The 16558-nt window shown below is 43.0% G+C and overlaps 1 protein-coding gene across 6 annotated transcripts in view; it reads left to right on the top strand.

The window, feature by feature from the left end:
- Positions 1-6197, top strand: part of IMMP2L (inner mitochondrial membrane peptidase subunit 2) — an 844357-nt gene extending 838160 nt beyond the window's left edge. For 5 of the 6 annotated variants that reach the window (XM_084646927.1, XM_084646924.1, XM_084646926.1 and 2 more), the window contains one exon: positions 5610-6197. In XM_084646927.1, the coding sequence (XP_084503053.1) occupies positions 5610-5729 (120 nt within the window). In that variant the 3' untranslated portion in view covers positions 5730-6197. The remainder of the gene's footprint in view (positions 1-5609) is intronic. The other variant, XM_084646925.1, reaches the window with a different exon arrangement.
- Positions 6198-16558: the final 10361 nt, after the last annotated feature.

Here is a 16558-nt window from a genome sequence, read left to right as displayed (position 1 = left end):
GCAATGCCACCTAGCCAAGGCTTACCGGCTCTCTTCATAACAAAGTGTTAGTGTTGTTTCACAATTTTACTGTATTGGCACAAGGAAATAAGTAGATAAAGCAAAAAAAAAACAAACAGAAAATAAAATCATGCCAGACCATGGATGTTGCTGGACCAGAGAAAGCCAGACTAGAGAGATTCAACCTGTAACAACAGTAGTGTCCTGTGTGCTTTTCTTCATCAGTTGATGGCTCTATTAGGTTTGACTTGTAGGAGTGGGGTAAGGCTGGGGAGAATGAGTGAAGTTGTCAGTATGTTGCTTTTCTTACTGTAGTTGACACACGCTTACTGCATTTTTATTGTGATAAACAAGGTAGCATCTTGCAGCAGTAACAGCCAGCAGGATCATTTAAGATGAACAATTTGAGGTGCCATGTGCTTTTTAAATAAAATAATTCCTTAGTTCTCTCCTTGGTGTGTTTCTTACATGCATGAAAGAATATCAACATTTGCTTCTTCTACTCTTGTTCATTACCACAGGTACTTCAGCTGGAGGAAGTGGTTTCTCTGGGGTACTACTTTAATCCACAGGATTTTATGTGTATTGAGCTTTTCTCCTGCTGCTATACTTGGGAGAGGTTGATTCAAAGTTCAGCAATGTACAAAAAATGAAATGTAATAGCAGTTTACTTTCCATTAAACTATGGATTTTTTAAGAGGCTAATTTACTGAGAAAATACTCGGAGACAGTTTTACATCTACGATCTAATATCAAAACCCTGTGTAATAGTCTTTCTTAAAGACAAACGATCTAATTTGACACATAGCTATCCCGCACAATACATTTTGGTTAGTATTATACCTGGCATACTAGCTAGTTGCGGAAGTGTTTCCATTCTAAGATCCTGTTTTCAGTTGCTCCATAACTTTCCAAAGCATTCACCTTTGGGGCTGAAATTTTTCCAGTGTTTTTGTCCCTTTGCATATCAGTGTCCACTTCATGTGGCATACATGTAGGGGTTGTAGTTGTCTGATGATACCTCATATGGGTTGCAGTGTGGGGAGGTAGGTGACAGCTGTATTGGGTCAGGTTCTCTTAGGGCATTTGGGTGGCCTGTTCTATGATGCAATCTACTTCTCTAGTGGAGTGTCCTTGTTCAGTGAAGGTGGTTTTGAGTGTGTTAAGGTCCAATAAAAGATATTACCTCACCCACCTTGTCTCTCTAATGGGACCAACACACCTACAACAACACTGGATAAAACTAATTTATGATGGCTAGAATAGTTTCTTATGGACCTTCGTGCTGGCTGGAGGTCAACAAAATGCATAACACTCTAGCCCCACTCTGAAACACCTTCTCTGTGGCCCAAATGCCCCCAAAATGCCATTAGAGAAAGGGGCCCAGATATGCCAACTTTACACCAGCCCAGGATTTCTCCATATTGGAGGAATTTTCCCTTGCCCTTTTAGGGCTGTTTTAAGGCCACTTTGTGCAGTGAAATTTGTGGGATGCAGGATTCAGCCAACAATGTTTAGCCTGAATAGGACCCCCAAATAGTTAAACTAATCTAAAAGAACAAAAAGTATCCAAAATTGTCCACTGTCTGTCACAAGGTAACAAACTGCGAGCAGAAAATCTAAAATGTAACAAGAATTCCACAGAGTTGGACCTGCACATTGCTCCTTTATTAAACTTATTTGCAGAAAAAAAGTGTTTAATGAATATACTACTTCAGGGGAAAGAAACCCTAATTAGAAACAACAACTTTTATTGATCTTATTGTTTTTTTGTTCCAAGCTTGGGTGAATTTTACTCTTTGTGCTTTGTTTTGTTTTTGTCATTGTTTTGAAGCACTTGGAATGCCTGTGGCATATAGATAGATTATAACTCAAATTGAGGGGTGAAAACACGAGAGACACGTCAGAGTCATAGGTTGGCATATGCTTTTACAATGTTGTTTTCTAAGAGTTGATGGAATTTCTCACATACCATATAACCTGTGGCATTAGTATTATTTCTTTCTGATTTTGTTTTTAAAGAGTTTAGAGTTCCTCTCTGCCAATGGCATTCTATAGGCTTCACACAGTTTAAATACACATTAACAAGACTAAAAGACAAAACACAAATGAAAAAGACTAAACTTTTTACAGGCTTGAAAGTGATAAAACAAGATCAGTCAGAGTTAATGTTTTTAATTAGTGTTTCTCAAGAAGAAGTACATTCTCATTAGACTTTTCTTCTTCAAATACAGCTCAATAAGGGAACAATGTGCTAAACTAATGCTGAGGAATTCGTGTTATGCTTTAGATTTTGTGCTTGTGGTTTGCTACCTTCTGACAGAAAGTGGACAATCCAAGATTCCCCTTACATTCTGTTGGAATCTTTAGTATAATTATAATAGGGTCCTAAGACTTAAGTAGTCAGAGGCCAAAAAGGGATGGTATGCTGTAGAGATACATAGGTAATTCTGCCCTTTCCTCTGATTGCGCGTGTCTCTACCTCTGTATTGCTTCATGTGAGCAAATCAACTGCCCATGTGTATTAGCAATAAAGAAACTGCTGTGAGGACCATGCTCTTGGTTCCTCATTGGAGTGTCTCAGTTAAGCTGTGTTCCCCAGTGCTGTTCTTTCTCACCTTGTGTTTTGGTGCAGAAATCCGGGTCTCAACCTAGTCTCTGCCATTAAAGACCCAGTGGCAGCATCCAGGGATTGAGGGAGTAAAGCAGCAGAAGATGGCAAAGGAAGTCAGGGGGGAGCATGCACAGTAGAAGGAAAATGGAGGCATGAGATACAGAGTGTGGGGTGGAAGCTGGAGCAGCAGAATAGGGAGTAGGAGCTGACTTTAGTCTTCCAATCCAGCATTTTTCCAGAAATGCCCATTTAACACAGGATGCCACTAGTCATGTTCCTCTGTAAATCAGCTTTGTTAGGAAGAAGTTTTGTTTCTCGAAACAAATCAGAAGATGGTCAGTAGAAGCAATTTTCAGGGCATGACATTCTGTCAGTGTCATGGGGCCATTGGCCTTTTAAGGAGAGTCAGGGCCTAGCTTACCCATGGAGGCCCTCTAAAAACCACCTGGGAGTAATTGGTTGCCCTAGGTAAGTGTTTAATGTTCAATTAGTAGAGGAGCATCTGCACCCTAGAAAACAGGCTGCCTGAGCTCAGTCAGTGAGTGTGCTCAGGAGGAAGGTGCTCTGAGGAGAAAAGGCTTATAAGGGGAATGCAACCCCAAGAGAGAACAGGAGTAGCTTAAAGGGAGAAACTGGGAAGGACCCAGAGAGAGAGAGACTGTTCCCCAGGTGAAGGGAGTAGGAATATCCTTAGAGAAGGATCTAGAGACTTTCCAGGGGAAGGAATAGTGGTTCTGAAGGTAGGAACCAAAAGTTTGCTCTCCAAAGAGAGTTGTGCTGTTGCCGGCACTCAGTGCCGAGAGGCATAACAACAGCAGGGGGTCGTTACCTGGTGTGCTTCACTCAATAATCAAAATGGGGTGGAGAAGCAGAAAAGTTTATTTGCAGCTGCAAACAAGGTACAGGGAGAATAGAATCTCAAATCCTGCACACCAGAGCAGGTCATTACACACACTTTTATGTTCCTTAATGCTACTGCACTACACATCAGCCAATTAAAACTTTGCACAAATACTCTGCCTTCCTTATATGGGTTACAACAATGTTTATTTTCTGCAACCTCTGACAAGCATTCCTAGCAACTTGAACAACCAGCACATTCTGTCTGGCCTTGTAGCTCTCTCCTATTATCTTTAACTTGGCGTCAGCAAACCTTACACTATAAGGCATTATCTGTGGCTGCAACATTGTTTTAAGAGCAAAAGAGCTTACTTAAACCAGCCAGGCCTGAATTCTATTAAGGGGGGTTGAGAAGAAGCCCTTAGGCCTTCAGCAGGGAGACTTCCTTGACCCTTATGGCCTTCCATCCCCTCGACTTAAATAGTGGCCATGCCCTGGGGTCTCCAACAGTACTGAGGCTGGGATGGTGAATGCCTTGGGGAGTACCAGAATAAGTCCTTGCTTATGTTTATATTAATTTCTGTTGTCAATAAATGAGCCCCTCAGAAGAGGGTACTCTTTAATACCCAGAAGGTCTGTTTGACTTGTCTGTACCTGGCTGAGGAGAAACTAAGGCACGGCTCCCCATTGCCTGAACACTAGGGGACATGCAGCCAGAAGCAGTGTTCACAGTCAGATTCAAATATATTTTGACTCCATTATTTATGTTCTCTCTGTATATGGAGAAATTCAATTGAAATCAACAGGTGACCATGTACTGAGAGAATACAGGCTAGATGTGAGAAGAGAACGTAGTCCTCCACATCAGTAATACATCTTTGCTTCTTATATGCTGCACTGGTGATTGCATCCATTTTATTATTTGTAGCCAACACTGTAAAAGATATCATATAATGTGATTAACTAAGAGTACAAATCCCTGTGATGATAGTGTGCTGCCATGGCATCTGAACTCCAGTTAGTGAGATAATTAAAATAGAGAGTATTCTTATGCCCAAAACACTCAACCAGCTATCCAGAACAACAGCAATACTGAAATCAAAATGTAACAAGTCTATCAAAAAGAAGCTACCAAACAACGATCACTCAGAAGCATGGACTTAGTTGGCCTCCCCCTTAACGTAAAAGGAAAACTGCAGTGTTCCAAGGCAATCAGCAAGTGAAATAAGATATCACACAGTAATTTCTGTTAGATACTGTGGCTTGTTAACTCACCAAATTATATGCAAGTAATTCAGCACCTGCTTAATCAAGCTACAAAATATGGAATTAGATATCTGCCACTTCAACTTCAGTGATTTGATTATGTAGAAGAGAGAGATTGGTGTATATACATCTAATCCTATGAAATTAAATCAGGAAAATTAGCTGAAGATATTCGTAGGGGTCTGTTTGGTGTCTATTTGCATAAAATGTCAAAATACCTACTTATTCAAAGAAATGTTTTTGTGGTGGGAAGTGACAATAGAATTGAAGATACGTGTCTACTGTAGTTGTATTGGGTTAATAATAAAGAGGCTAGGAAGGTACCCAAAGTGTTTTCTGATTAAATATAAATCTTGTCTGGGAAAACTGCTTTTGCATTATAAGAGAACTAAAATTTGTGAGTAACTGTCAAGACTCAGAGCTTAAAGGATACAGACTGTGTCCAATTATCAAATGTGGGTTAAGTTAGGTGCCCAAATTTTTCATTTTAGCCCTTAAATCAGCACAGAGTCAACCAAAATTCCCATATTTGCTGTCCAAATATAGTGTTGTTTATAATTTTTGGTACTTTCTAAGTAGAACAATAATAATGGCTTCTCTTTTGGTTTGCAGACGTAAAATAAAAATGACTGAGTGAATGACTGTTAAACAGAATGTGGGAAAACTCTGTTGAACTCCAGGGTCTGCAAAATCATTAGAACTTAACATAAGTCTTTTTAGGTATTTTGCAAATAGCATTTACATTTCTCTTCCATTATGTCTGTAGCACAAGTCAATACAGTTCTAAATTCTTTGCTTTGTTTGCCCTTATTTGTCTTATAAAATCATTCACTATATATTATTTCAAAAAATAATTGTTACATTTTATTAACGTCTGTTGTTGGTGCAGGTTTCTCTTGGGCTTTTACATGCTCGTGCTACCCATATCCTGTGGCCTCCAAGGCGCTGGCAGAAGTTACAACCTATGCTGCCCCCAGAACGTATACCACTTCGCAGTGATCAAGAATGACCTACATGTACATGATGGAGAAATGAAATATTGATACTAGGATTAACCATCAAGAGGGGTTGATGGTGTAACACAACAAATAAGACCACCAATTGTACTATAACAGGTACTGCTGCAGCAGAAATTCCCTTATGTTAAGGTGTCACTTTAAAATCACATGGTGCATTATTTTGTCTTGGAGTAATTATTCTGTGATTGTGGAGTATTCCAATGTTCAATTTTCCAGAAACAGTAAAATATATGAGCCATTGTCTGTTCCAGTGCTCCTGTTGATAAGACATTATAACAGTCTATAAAATGTTTTAATCTTTTGGTTTTGATTTGTTTCTTTAACAGCGTGACAGATCCTTGAAACTTAATATTTTGTTAAAAATGTGAAGTCAATCCAGTACTTCATCATTTCAGTTGTCTGAATATGTAGAAGCATTTACTCATAATATATCATTTTGAATTGCACTATAATTGTTAAAATTGAAAAAGCAGCGTTTCTATAGATGAAAAGCTAATTGTACAATTGTCCAAAAAAGAATAAAAATGCATCTTTAATCCAGTTATTTTCTTTTTCATTTAATGCAGCTTGTTGTTTTTATTAATAAATTGAATACATAATATTTTAAATTTTGTTTTTCATTGACGTTTAATATAAACATTCCTTTTATATCCATTTGTTGAGACAGAGTTCCAAACAAAATATAATACTCATTACACCACAGCATCTACACAAAATACACTCTGTTGGTTTCTTAAGTACAATCGCTTAGTGTTAATATAGATTGCCACATTTATTTGGAAATTTGTAAAAAGCTCCTTTAATATTATAAACACATTCCTCTACTAATGCACAAGTTTCCAGAGGCCGCATTATCAGTGAAGGGGCTTTGACTGATTTCCATTGATGAGTGACATTTCATTTCCTACATACTGAATTTTACTTCAGAGGGGATAATATTCAGAAGGATTCAACAGCTGGCACACCTGCGCTAGAGTTATGCAACCTTTCTCATCAGACTCCAAAACAAGGTGAAACTAGGCCTGGTGTTGGGTTTCAGTGCTAAACTGAACTTCTGAGAGGACTTAGCTATTCTATTCTATACAGGTTGCTCAATAATTCCAGCCACTGCTAAATCTATCTATCTACCCCATCTACTTATTATGACTCCCAGCACTTTGGTATCCTTGAACATCATAAACCTAGACCAGGCTCCCTTTCCTTCCACCAAAGCCTCTCCCCAGTGTGACACCCCCCTTTATTAAAACTAATGTGGTTTGCTTCGTTGCTAATTACAGTCAGTCTTTGATTACTTGGATTTATTTAGGGAGACTGAAAACACTGATTTGTAATTCTTTCACAAATTAATCAAGAACACTAGAATGGATTCAAAGAATTTGCCACAGCTATAATTAGTTTGGGAGACAGGGACATACAAACCTACATTAAAGAAAAAGACGGAGGCGGGGCAAACAAAAACAAACAAAAGTAGAACATGTTACATGAATGCCATCTCTGGTGTCATTGTAGGTGTCATAAATATAAAGGGAAGGGTAAACCCCTTTGAAATCCCTCCTGGCCAGGGGAAAGCTCCTCTCACCTGTAAAGGGTTAAGAAGCTAAAGGTAACCTCGCTGGCACCTGACCAAAATGACCAATGAGGAGACAAGATACTTTCAAAAGCTGGGAGGAGGGAGAGAAACAAAGGGTCTGTGTCTGTCTGTAGTCGTCTTGGCCGGGGACAGAACAGGAATGGAGTCTTAGAACTTTTAGTAAGTAATCTAGCTAGGTATGTGTTAGATTATGATTTCTTTAAATGGCTGAGAAAAGAATTGTGCTGAATAGAATAACTATTTCTGTCTGTGTATCTTTTTTGTAACTTAAGGTTTTGCCTAGAGGGGTTCTCTATGTTTTTGAATCTAATTACCCTGTAAGATATCTACCATCCTGATTTTACAGGGGGGATTTCTTTATTTCTATTTGCTTCTATTTTTTATTAAAAGTCTTCTTGTAAAACACTGAATGCTTTTTCATTGTTCTCAGATCCAAGGGTTTGGGTCTGTGGTCACCTATGCAAATTGGTGAGGCTTTTTATCCAACATTTCCCAGGAAAGGGGGGGTGCGAGTGTTGGGAGGATTGTTCATTGTTCTTAAGATCCAAGGGTCTGGGTCTGTAGTCACCTAGGCAAATTGGTGAGGCTTTTTACCAAACCTTGTCCAGGAAGTGGGGTGCAAGGTTTTGGGAAGTATTTTTGGGGGGAAGGACGCGTCCAAACAGCTCTTCCCCAGTAACCAGTATTAGTTTGGTGGTGGTAGCGGCCAGTCCAAGGATAACGGATGTAATATTTTGTACCTTGGGGAAGTTTTGACCTAAGCTGGTAAAGATAAGCTTAGGAGGTTTTTCATGCAGGTCCCCACATCTGTACCCTAGAGTTCAGAGTGGGGGAGGAACCGTGACATGGTGGCACAGTGGTGGGATTAACCTGAAATCATTTTGAGATCCAGTTGAGATTTTTTGAACTAGAAATACAGATTTTAAAAAGGAATTTTTAGGAAGTCCAGAAAGCAGCTTTGAAACTGAAAGCAGCTTGGTTTCTCTCTGCTTTGTGGCCAAGCAGAGACAAAAGGGGATTATCTTGTGAATTGCAGGTTTTCTTTGCCTGGAGGCAGGGTACTTAACTCCTGCAGGGAAATTCACAGTCTTCCAACCCAGAGGTGTTTTTTTTTCTTTTCTTCCTAAAAGTAAATAGGGGGTGTGTGCTCTACCCATTTGCCTGGAGACAAAAGTGGCAGGGTTTTTTTTAGGATTTTGATTTTTTTTTGTTTTACAAGGAGCACAGGTTTGAAAAGAAATTTTTTTTTCTTTGGGCTGGGTAAGCAGGTTTCCAAGTAGTTGGAGGTTTTTTGCTTTAATTTGGGCCCAGAGCAGAGACAAGGGAATTGTCTTTTTCTGTAGGCTGACAATCACTATCAGAGAATAGGTATTCTATTCCAGCACAGCAAAATTTTACAGCCAAGTTTTGTTTGTTTATTTCTAAACCTCGGGTGTAAAGTTAGTTAAAAACAGAGAGGTTAGAATGGCCAAATCCTCGGCTCGACTACAGCTGGAATTAGCCAAATTTCAGGCTGAGGAAAAACAAAGGGAACATGAAAGACAGATAGAACTCATGCGGCTGGAGAAGGAGGTACAGGAGGCTGCCCACAAGAGGGAAATGGAGGCAAGGAAGCATGTGGAGGAGATGGAGAGGATAAAGGCCCAGCAGAATATACCAACAAACCCTAGCAATCCTTCTCCAGGTACCACTTCCCATCCCAGAAAGTTCCCCACCTACAAGGCAGGTGATGATACTGAGGCCTTCTTAGAAAACTTCGAAAGGGCCTGCCTTGGGTACAACATCTCTACTGACCAATACATGGTAGAGCTGAGGCCGCAGCTCAGTGGACCCTTAGCTGAGGTGGCAGCTGAAATGCCTAAAGAACATATGAACAAGTATGAACTGTTTAAATCCAAGGCGAGAGTCAGAATGGGGATAACACCCGAGCAGTCTCGTCGGAGGTTCCGAGCCCTAAGGTGGAAACCAGACATGTCATTTACCCGACATGCCTACCACATTGTGAAACATTGGGATGCCTGGATATCAGGAGCAAGTGTTGAATCTCCAGTAAATTTGCCCTTCCTAATGCAAATGGAACAATTCTTAGAGGGTGTTCCTGAGGAAATAGAAAGATACATCCTAGATGGGAAACCCAAAACTGTAATCGAGGCAGGAGAGATTGGAGCCAGATGGGTGGAGGTGGCAGAGAAGAAGAAAACTGGTCGCAGTTGGAGCGGAGACCAGAAGGGACCACCCCAGACCACACCCTATTACCGGGGGCCGCCCAAAGCCCCACCTACCTCCCAAAGAACCCTCCAGACCCCTTATCGTCCCACCACCCCGTTCTCCAGCAACCCACCTCGCCCCGGTGACCCGTCAGCTGGACGATGTTTTAAATGTAACGAGCTGGGGCATGTAAAGGCCAACTGCCCCAAGAACCCCAACAGATTACAGTTCATTGCACCGGAATCACACCAGAGGTCCACAGGACCAGATACCTCCCAGATACCCTTGGAGCGGAGGGAAACTGTGAATGTGGGCGGGAAGAAGGTCACCGCGTGGAGGGACACCGGAGCACAAGTGTCAGCTATCCATGCTTCCTTAGTGGACCCCAATTTAATCAACCCAGAGATCCAAGTGACGATTCAACCCTTCAAGTCCAACTCTTTCAATTTGCCTACAGCCAAGTTGCCTGTCCAGTACAAGGGCTGGTCAGGAATGTGGACTTTTGCAGTCTATGATGATTATCCCATCCCCATGCTGTTGGGGGAAGACTTGGCCAATCATGTGAAGCAGGCCAAGAGGGTGGGAATGGTCACCCGCAGCCAGGCTAAACAAGCCGTGAGGCCTAGCTCTGTTCCGGAAACTTTTATCAGGACCCAGTCAGAGGTGATGGACCTGGACCCCAGGCCAATGTCTGCAACAGCAGTAATGGATCCAGTCCCAGAGACCCAGACGGAACCAGTCCCAGAACCGGAACCAGCCAAACAACCAACACCAGACCCCGTGCCAGCACTGAGTCCAGTACTTGCAACCTCAATGCCAGAGGGCCCCACTGAACCTGAACTGGCAGCAGCCGATAACCCTACACAAGAGGCTCAGCCGGAGCCTGAATCCCAACATAGTGCACCAGCGGAGAGCGGTTCACAGTCAACAGAAACAGCTCCATCCCCTATATCGCTTCCAGAGGGACCAAGCCTAGGTCCACAATCCCATGAGGAACTGATGTCTCCAGCATCAAGGGAACAGTTCCAGACCGAACAGGAAGCAGATGAAAGCCTCCAGAGAGCTTGGACGGCGGCACGGAGCAACCCACCGCCTCTCAGCTCTTCTAATCGATCCAGGTTTGTTGTAGAAAGAGGACTTTTATACAAGGAAACTCTTTCTGGTGGACACCAGGAAGACTGGCATCCTCAGTTGGTAGTTCCAACTAAATACCGGGCCAAGCTCTTGAGCTTAGCCCATGATCACCCTTGTGGCCATGCTGGGGTGAACAGGACCAAAGACCATTTGGGGGGGTCATTCCACTGGGAGGGAATGGGCAAGGATGTTTCTACCTATGTCCAGTCTTGTGAGGTGTGCCAAAGAGTGGGAAAACCCCAAGACCAGGTCAAAGCCCCTCTCCAGCCACTCCCCATCATTGAAGTTCCATTTCAGCGAGTAGCTGTGGATATTCTGGGTCCTTTTCCGAAAAAGACACCCAGAGGAAAGCAGTACATACTGACTTTCATGGATTTTGCCACCCGATGGCCGGAAGCAGTAGCTCTAAGCAACACCAGGGCTAAAAGTGTGTGCCAGGCACTAGCAGACATTTTTGCCAGGGTAGGTTGGCCCTCCGACATCCTCACAGATGCAGGGACTAATTTCCTGGCAGGAACTATGAAAAACCTTTGGGAAGCTCATGGGGTAAATCACTTGGTTGCCACTCCTTACCATCATCAAACAAATGGCATGGTGGAGAAGTTTAATGGAACTTTGGGGGCCATGATACGTAAATTCGTAAATGAGCACTCCAATGATTGGGACCTAGTATTGCAGCAGTTGCTCTTTGCCTACAGAGCTGTACCACATCCCAGTTTAGGGTTTTCCCCATTTGAACTTGTATATGGCCGTGAGGTTAAGGGGCCATTGCAGTTGGTGAAGCAGCAATGGGAGGGATTTACACCTTCTCCAGGAACTAACATTCTGGACTTTGTAACCAACCTACAAAACACCCTCCGAACCTCTTTAGCCCTTGCTAGAGAAAACTTACAGGATGCTCAAAAAGAGCAAAAAGCCTGGTATGATAAACATGCCAGAGAGCGTTCCTTCAAAGTAGGAGACCAGGTCATGGTCTTAAAGGCGCTCCAGGCCCATAAAATGGAAGCATCGTGGGAAGGGCCATTCGTGGTCCAGGAGCGCCTGGGAGCTGTTAATTATCTCATAGCATTCCCCACCTCCAACTGAAAGCCTAAGGTGTATCATATTAATTCTCTAAAGCCCTTTTATTCCAGAGAATTAAAGGTTTGTCAGTTTACAGCCCAGGGAGGAGACGACGCTGAGTGGCCTGAAGGTGTCTATTACGAAGGGAAATGTGCTGGTGGTGTGGAAGAGGTGAACCTCTCCATGACCCTTGGGCGTATGCAGCGACAGCAGATCCAGGAGCTGTGCACTAGCTACACGCCAACGTTCTCAGCCACCCCAGGACTGACTGAACGGGCATACCACTCCATTGACACAGGTAATGCTCACCCAATTAGGGTCCACCCTTACCGGGTGTCTCCTCAAGCTAAAACTGCTATAGAACGGGAGATCCAGGATATGTTACAGATGGGTGTAATCCGCCCCTCTGAAAGTGCATGGGCATCTCCAGTGGTTCTAGTTCCCAAACCAGATGGGGAAATACGTTTTTGCGTGGACTACCGTAAGCTAAATGCTGTAACTCGCCCAGACAACTATCCAATGCCACGCACTGATGAACTATTAGAGAAACTGGGACGGGCCCAGTTCATCTCTACCTTGGACTTAACCAAGGGGTACTGGCAGGTACCGCTAGATGAATCTGCCAAGGAAAGGTCAGCCTTCATCACACATCTCGGGCTGTATGAATTTAATGTACTCCCTTTCGGGCTGCGAAATGCACCCGCCACTTTCCAAAGACTTGTAGATGGTCTCCTAGCGGGATTAGGAGAATATGCAGTCGCCTACCTTGACGATGTGGCCATATTTTCGGATTCCTGGGCAGACCACCTGGAACATCTACACAAAGTCCTTGAGCGCATAAGGGAGGCAGGACTAACTGTTAAGGCTAAGAAGTGTCAAATAGGCCTAAACAGAGTGACTTACCTTGGACACCAGGTGGGTCAAGGAACTATCAGCCCCCTACAGGCCAAAGTGGATGCTATCCAAAAGTGGCCTGTCCCAAAGTCAAAGAAACAGGTTCAATCCTTCTTAGGCTTGGCCGGTTATTACAGACGATTTGTACCGCACTACAGCCAAATCGCTGCCCCACTGACAGACCTAACCAAAAAGAAACAGCCAAATGCTGTTCAGTGGACCGGAAAGTGTCAGAAGGCCTTTAACAAGCTTAAAGCGACACTCATGTCTGACCCTGTACTAAGGGCCCCAGACTTTGACAAACCGTTCCTAGTAACCACAGATGCATCCGAGCGTGGTGTGGGAGCAGTTTTAATGCAGAAAGGACCTGATCAAGAATTCCACCCTGTAGTGTTTCTCAGCAAAAAACTGTCTGAGAGTGAAAGCAACTGGTCAGTCACTGAAAAAGAATGTTATGCCATTGTCTACGCTCTGGAAAAGCTACGCCCATATGTTTGGGGACGGCGTTTCCACCTGCAAACCGACCATGCTGCACTAAAGTGGCTTCACACCGTCAAAGAAACTAACAAAAAACTTCTTCGGTGGAGTTTAGCTCTCCAAGATTTTGATTTCGACATCCAACACATCTCAGGAGCTTCTAACAAAGTGGCTGATGCACTCTCCCGTGAAAGTTTCCCAGAATCAACTGGTTAAAATCGTCCTTGAGATGTGGAAAATATTGTTAGTCTTTATGTACTTGGTAGTATATTTAGAGATGCATGTGTCTTATTAACTCTGTTTTCCTAGAGCTCCAGGAAGAAATCCCAGCCAGTGTTTCACCCTAGCTGAGATTTGGGGGGCGTGTCATAAATATAAAGGGAAGGGTAAACCCCTTTGAAATCCCTCCTGGCCAGGGGAAAGCTCCTCTCACCTGTAAAGGGTTAAGAAGCTAAAGGTAACCTCGCTGGCACCTGACCAAAATGACCAATGAGGAGACAAGATACTTTCAAAAGCTGGGAGGAGGGAGAGAAACAAAGGGTCTGTGTCTGTCTGTAGTCGTCTTGGCCGGGGACAGAACAGGAATGGAGTCTTAGAACTTTTAGTAAGTAATCTAGCTAGGTATGTGTTAGATTATGATTTCTTTAAATGGCTGAGAAAAGAATTGTGCTGAATAGAATAACTATTTCTGTCTGTGTATCTTTTTTGTAACTTAAGGTTTTGCCTAGAGGGGTTCTCTATGTTTTTGAATCTAATTACCCTGTAAGATATCTACCATCCTGATTTTACAGGGGGGATTTCTTTATTTCTATTTACTTCTATTTTTTATTAAAAGTCTTCTTGTAAAACACTGAATGCTTTTTCATTGTTCTCAGATCCAAGGGTTTGGGTCTGTGGTCACCTATGCAAATTGGTGAGGCTTTTTATTCAACATTTCCCAGGAAAGGGGGGGTGCGAGTGTTGGGAGGATTGTTCATTGTTCTTAAGATCCAAGGGTCTGGGTCTGTAGTCACCTAGGCAAATTGGTGAGGCTTTTTACCAAACCTTGTCCAGGAAGTGGGGTGCAAGGTTTTGGGAAGTATTTTTTGGGGGAAGGACGTGTCCAAACAGCTCTTCCCCAGTAACCAGTATTAGTTTGGTGGTGGTAGCGGCCAGTCCAAGGATAACGGGGGTAATATTTTGTACCTTGGGGAAGTTTTGACCTAAGCTGGTAAAGATAAGCTTAGGAGGTTTTTCATGCAGGTCCCCACATCTGTACCCTAGAGTTCAGAGTGGGGGAGGAACCGTGACAGTAGGTCTGTCATTCTTTCTGATTCTCTAGTTCAGTCCTTTCATCCTTGTTTGCCTCTTGGGTATCAGCTAGGCAGTAGCTCTCACATATGTTGACAGGCTGGCAGAGTCCTCTTTGCCCTTTTGGTTCACTGACATCCATTCTTCAGCAATGCCAGACAGTTGTCAACAGCACTAAAGTCCTTTTAGTTCATGAAAAGCACCATGATTATCTTAATTATAATATTTCAATTCAAGTCAGTTGCACAGCAACAAGAACATTTGATAAGATTCCTTAGGTTCGCAAGCCTATTCTTCATGTAGCAGAGAGTGGCAGAAAGGCAGAGCATGGAGATGGGAGAGATTTTAAGGGATTGAGCAAAGGGTAAAGTAAATTCTGTCCCATAGACTCAGATGTGATATGCTTCAAAACCTCCTGGTACTTAGTTAACTTAAGCCCCAATTTATACAACTGAGTTTGTGCAGGCAGACACTTGCACCTGTTGCATTCACTTCAGTGGGACTCATCACAGGTATAAAACTCAGCATGCATGGACCCAACTGTGGGTTTGGGGCCTCAAATACCGTCTGCCTGGACCAACACAAGAAACATTACATTCAGATGAAAGAGCTGAAAATATTTGGTCTTCAGTATATTGACCTTGCTAGGTCTGCAAAACTAGTTCTTGCAACAGAAAAGTGTTCTGCTATAATCTTGGCACCAGATAAACGTGGGTGACATATTCCCCTATGCCCTAATGCAAATGATGACCAGAGATTATTCACAGCATGACACAAAACTGCAACTAAGGCCACCTAAAAATCACTAAATTCACATCACTGAATGTGAAGGTTCGACAAAGGAACACACAGAAGCAGCCGCAACCGCACAGAGACACAAAAAATGGTAGGTTCCTTCACCCTGGCCATGCCTCAACCTTCTCTCGTGTTGCACTGGTTCCACTGCACAGAGGAGGGGGCTGGCTGGGGTTGGCCTTACGGGCCCAGTCAAGCCACCATGAAGTCCATAAGAGTTTTGCCATTGACTTCAATGAGATTAGGACTAGACCCTCAATTACTGGGGCAACACCCACAATATTACAACAGTAGAAGAAAAATACATATGTCGATCTTAGTTTCTTTCTGTGCAGGGAGCTGCATAAGTGCCCTGAAGAGGTTACTTCAGCCATGCATTCCTTCTCCCGTGTGCACCTCCCTATTATGCAGCATTGCTATTCTGGCCTGGTGCTGAGTTCTAGATTTCAGCCACAGTGAAAGGCAGGGTATACCAGCCAAGCTATTGGTACTACTGGCAAACATGAGCAGCAACAGCTGAGGCTGACAGAATGAAATTACATACAGCTGCAATGCATCAATACACTAAAAGGAAGCAATAAAGAAACTGGAGAGCAGGTGCAATGGATTGCATTGGTGCTCTAAATTTGTCTTTCAGGATTTCCCTGCAACAGAGAGACATTAATTGTCAGAGCAGACAGAGCAAGCTCCCTCTTACAGTCATTCTTCCTGTAACATACTTAGAAATGTAGCAAGAAAGTTTAGCATAGCATTTCACAAAGCACCATGTGTTCGGTGGTGAAGCCTGTGCTTGCTACACGAAGAATTCACACAGTGGTAAGAGGTCAGTGCAGCACTAGAAGGGGCAACATAGGGCCCAGTTACAACACACAGTACTTTAATAAATAATGGCTTACTCCACAGTTACATGGTTCCTGAAGCACGAACACGAATGGAATACCACTCCCCTGTTAGGCATCAGAGACCACTGCACCGACATACAAACTACGCGAGCGCAAAACAGGAAAATCAGTTGCTGTCCTGCTGAATATTTGTCTTTGATTTTTCTTTCACAAGGGTTTTTTTTTCAGATTTTTCCCCCCAGAAAAATTCATAAAGAGTGTAAGCTGTGTGCAAACAGCATTCTCGCTTGCTGTGTTTTTCAGAAGCAAACTACAGCAGGAGTAACGCATGGAGGTCCCAAATTTACTGTAAGTGCATGGAGTCAGAATCTAGCCACTGGTCGGCTAGACTGCTGGCACAAGCCTTTGAGCCTGTGCTATATCCCTGAGTGTCTCCTTACCTAGTGTATCAATGATACTGTCTGGCATATTTAACCAATATTTCAGACACAGAAAAATTACTAATCCATCCTGTCACTAGCCAGTG

This window comes from Lepidochelys olivacea (assembly GCF_965140295.1).
Source record: "Lepidochelys olivacea isolate rLepOli2 genome assembly, chromosome: 1".
NCBI lineage: Eukaryota > Metazoa > Chordata > Testudines > Cheloniidae > Lepidochelys > Lepidochelys olivacea.
Note: the sequence above shows the minus strand (reverse complement) of the source record. Positions and strands in the feature narration are given on the sequence as shown.